This window comes from Diaphorina citri, unplaced genomic scaffold (genome assembly GCF_000475195.1).
Source record: "Diaphorina citri unplaced genomic scaffold, Diaci psyllid genome assembly version 1.1 scaffold2156, whole genome shotgun sequence".
NCBI classification, from domain to species: domain Eukaryota; kingdom Metazoa; phylum Arthropoda; class Insecta; order Hemiptera; family Psyllidae; genus Diaphorina; species Diaphorina citri.
This window is the reverse complement of record NW_007379581.1, coordinates 5,484-8,044: the sequence shown is the minus strand read 5'-3', so window position 1 is coordinate 8,044 and position 2,561 is coordinate 5,484. Positions and strand designations below refer to the sequence as shown.

At 41.9% G+C, this 2,561-nt stretch overlaps 1 protein-coding gene across 1 annotated transcript in view; it reads left to right on the top strand.

The window, feature by feature from the left end:
* Positions 1-1,625, top strand: part of LOC108253565 (folylpolyglutamate synthase, mitochondrial-like) — a 10,145-nt gene extending 8,520 nt beyond the window's left edge. The window contains exon 4 of the mRNA XM_026830170.1: positions 1,483-1,625. Within this exon, the coding sequence (XP_026685971.1) occupies positions 1,483-1,566 (84 nt within the window). The 3' untranslated portion in view covers positions 1,567-1,625. The remainder of the gene's footprint in view (positions 1-1,482) is intronic.
* The last annotated feature ends 936 nt before the right edge of the window (positions 1,626-2,561 follow it).

Sequence of the window (2,561 nt, the reverse complement as noted above, 5' to 3'; positions counted from 1 at the left end):
TCCGAGAACAAACCTAATCCCTTCAGGATGAAATCCGCCACGCCGCCCCGGGCGGCGGGAATCGAACCCGCGGCCTAGCGCTTACAAGGCAGGCGTGCTACCTTCCAAGGTAACTTGGGCTGGCTTACCTTGGTTCGTCCGTTGATAACAAAGTCTCCCATTCGACCATTATTGACCATCCTGTTGGCTCGCATGATAATCGCGTCCACTTCGGATATAAGTCTCCCGATATTTGAACAATACGTTTCCCGTCCATCTATCCAAGTGATTTGATCGCCGCGAATTGTCTTCAGGTCTTGCTTGTTGGTAGATTTGTTGCTGACTAGTTGTCCGTCCTTGAACACGCCGCTATGGTACATGCCCAGCACTTCGTGTAACACAGCCATACCTGAGGAGAGATGGTGAGGAAGAAACATTTCAGAGCCATTGCGGTTGCATTGGAAGTGTAGTCGTGCAACTTTTATCCATTTTTTTTGTTTTTTTTTTTTTTTTTTTTTTTTTTTTTTTTTTTTTTTTTTTTTAAGAGGTTTGACAGAGGGAACTTTAACTGCTATGGTCTTATCGTCCCGAAATCGAGGAGAGAAGGAAGACAGGATAGGAGAAAGCCAGCCGTTCCGAGAACGAACATTATCCCATCAGGATAAAATCCGCCCCGGGCGGGAATCGAACCCGCGGCCTAGCGCTTACAAGGCAGACGCACTACCAACTAAGCTAACTAGGCTGGCAAATATGTAGTTTAATTTTCAAAAGATCAGTGTTTCACCGCCGTTTTTATTTCGTAGCTAATAAAACATCTGCTACATTAGACGCATGTGGTCTGTGTCGTAGCATGCCCATCCCGTAGTATGCCTCTTATCAGATGGGCGAGAAGAGACACAATACTTCCCATATAGGTGCTGAGTCAACACGAGAACACCAGAAAGTAATCCGTTGAAATTTTTGCAATCGAAAAACGAGTACAATTTTTTGTCAATGGTGGGATTTGAACCCCCCCCGGGACCTTCTGCATAAAATAATTATAACTATGAAAAATTTCAATTTTAATATTGGAAATGCAAATTCACTATTTGTTATTGTTTACGTTTTTGACCGAACTCTAGGTACTTTATATGTTTAATATGTAGTTTAATTTTCAAAAGATCAGTGTTTCACCGCCGTTTTTATTTCGTAGCTAATAAAACATCTGCTACATTAGACGGATGTGGTCTGTGTCGTAGCATGCCCATCCCGTAGTATGACCCATCAGATGGGCGAGAAGAGACACAATACTTCCCATATAGGTGCTGAGTCAACACGAGAACACCAGAAAGTAACCCGTTGAAATTTTTGCAATCGAAAAACGAGTACAATTTTTTGTCAATGGTGGGATTTGAACCCGGGACCGTGTTTTAAGTAATTATGATTCGGTGAGCTCGAAAGTGTAACGGCTAGCGTCAGTGCCCTAGAACTCTGAAGACTCTTCACTGAGAAAATAAGTATCACATTCTGGTCACCGGTTCACTGCATCTGGTGGGCGCGTTTCTCAACGTTTTAAGTAATTATGATTCGGTGAGCTCGAAAGTGTAACGGCTAGCGTCAGTGCCCTAGAACTCTGAAGACTCTTCACTGAGAAAATTTCACTCGATTACCTACATTACTTTCCTTCCGTCCTAAGGAAAGTAAAAAGGAAAGATAGGATGTCACAAGTTTAGGTGACTTGGGGTGGATGAACTCTATTATTGGGTTACTTCCCCTGGTTTAGGGTGTTGGAATGCTACATTAAAATGTTCAGCTTCCTGATATAGAGTAATAGAGTTTCGGAACCCAGTCACTTGATTGCCAACACCTTTCGACCTCAGATTTGGATTTTTCCCAACTTTTTACATAGGAATCGACCATTTATTTATAATTTTTACCCATTTGCAACTGCTTCATTATTACTTTAGTTGTTGTTGTAGCAGTGACAGCAGATCAGTCAACATCTCCAACAGGTTCCAGGGTTGGAATGAGGTCGAGAAAGGTGGCAGCTTGCATTGAGTTCTCCCCGAGGTCTATCGGGGACAGGGTGGTGGGTTTAGCAGGGCAATACTTTAGTAATAGAAAGTAAAAAAGAAAAAAAAAAGGAGAGAGAGAGAGATGAGTGCTTAATTTTCAAAGCTGTCAGATTCCCCCCCTCCCCTTATTGTGTGCGAGAGCTTTGTCAGTTTATTTGTTTTCAGGTTTGTCTGTTTGTTTGTCCGTTGTTGTTGTTGTTGTTGTTTTTTTTGTTGTTGTGTCTTTTTGTTCGTGCACAGTAGTGGTGTAGCCTGCATAAAATCTGGGGGCCTGCATGACAGCCAGCTGTTCTCAGAACGAACATTATCCCATCAGGATTTAATCCGCCCCGGGCGGGAATCGAACCCGCGGCCTAGGGCTTACAAGGCAGCTAACTAACTAGTCTGGCGAATAGTATGTTATTTGGTGATTATTCAACCTGAATTCTAAGACCATCAACAGGTCGACGACATAGGTACTTTATATATTTAATATGTAGTTTTTTTTTTTTTTTTTTTTTTTTTTTTTTTTTTTTTTATTTTTTTTTT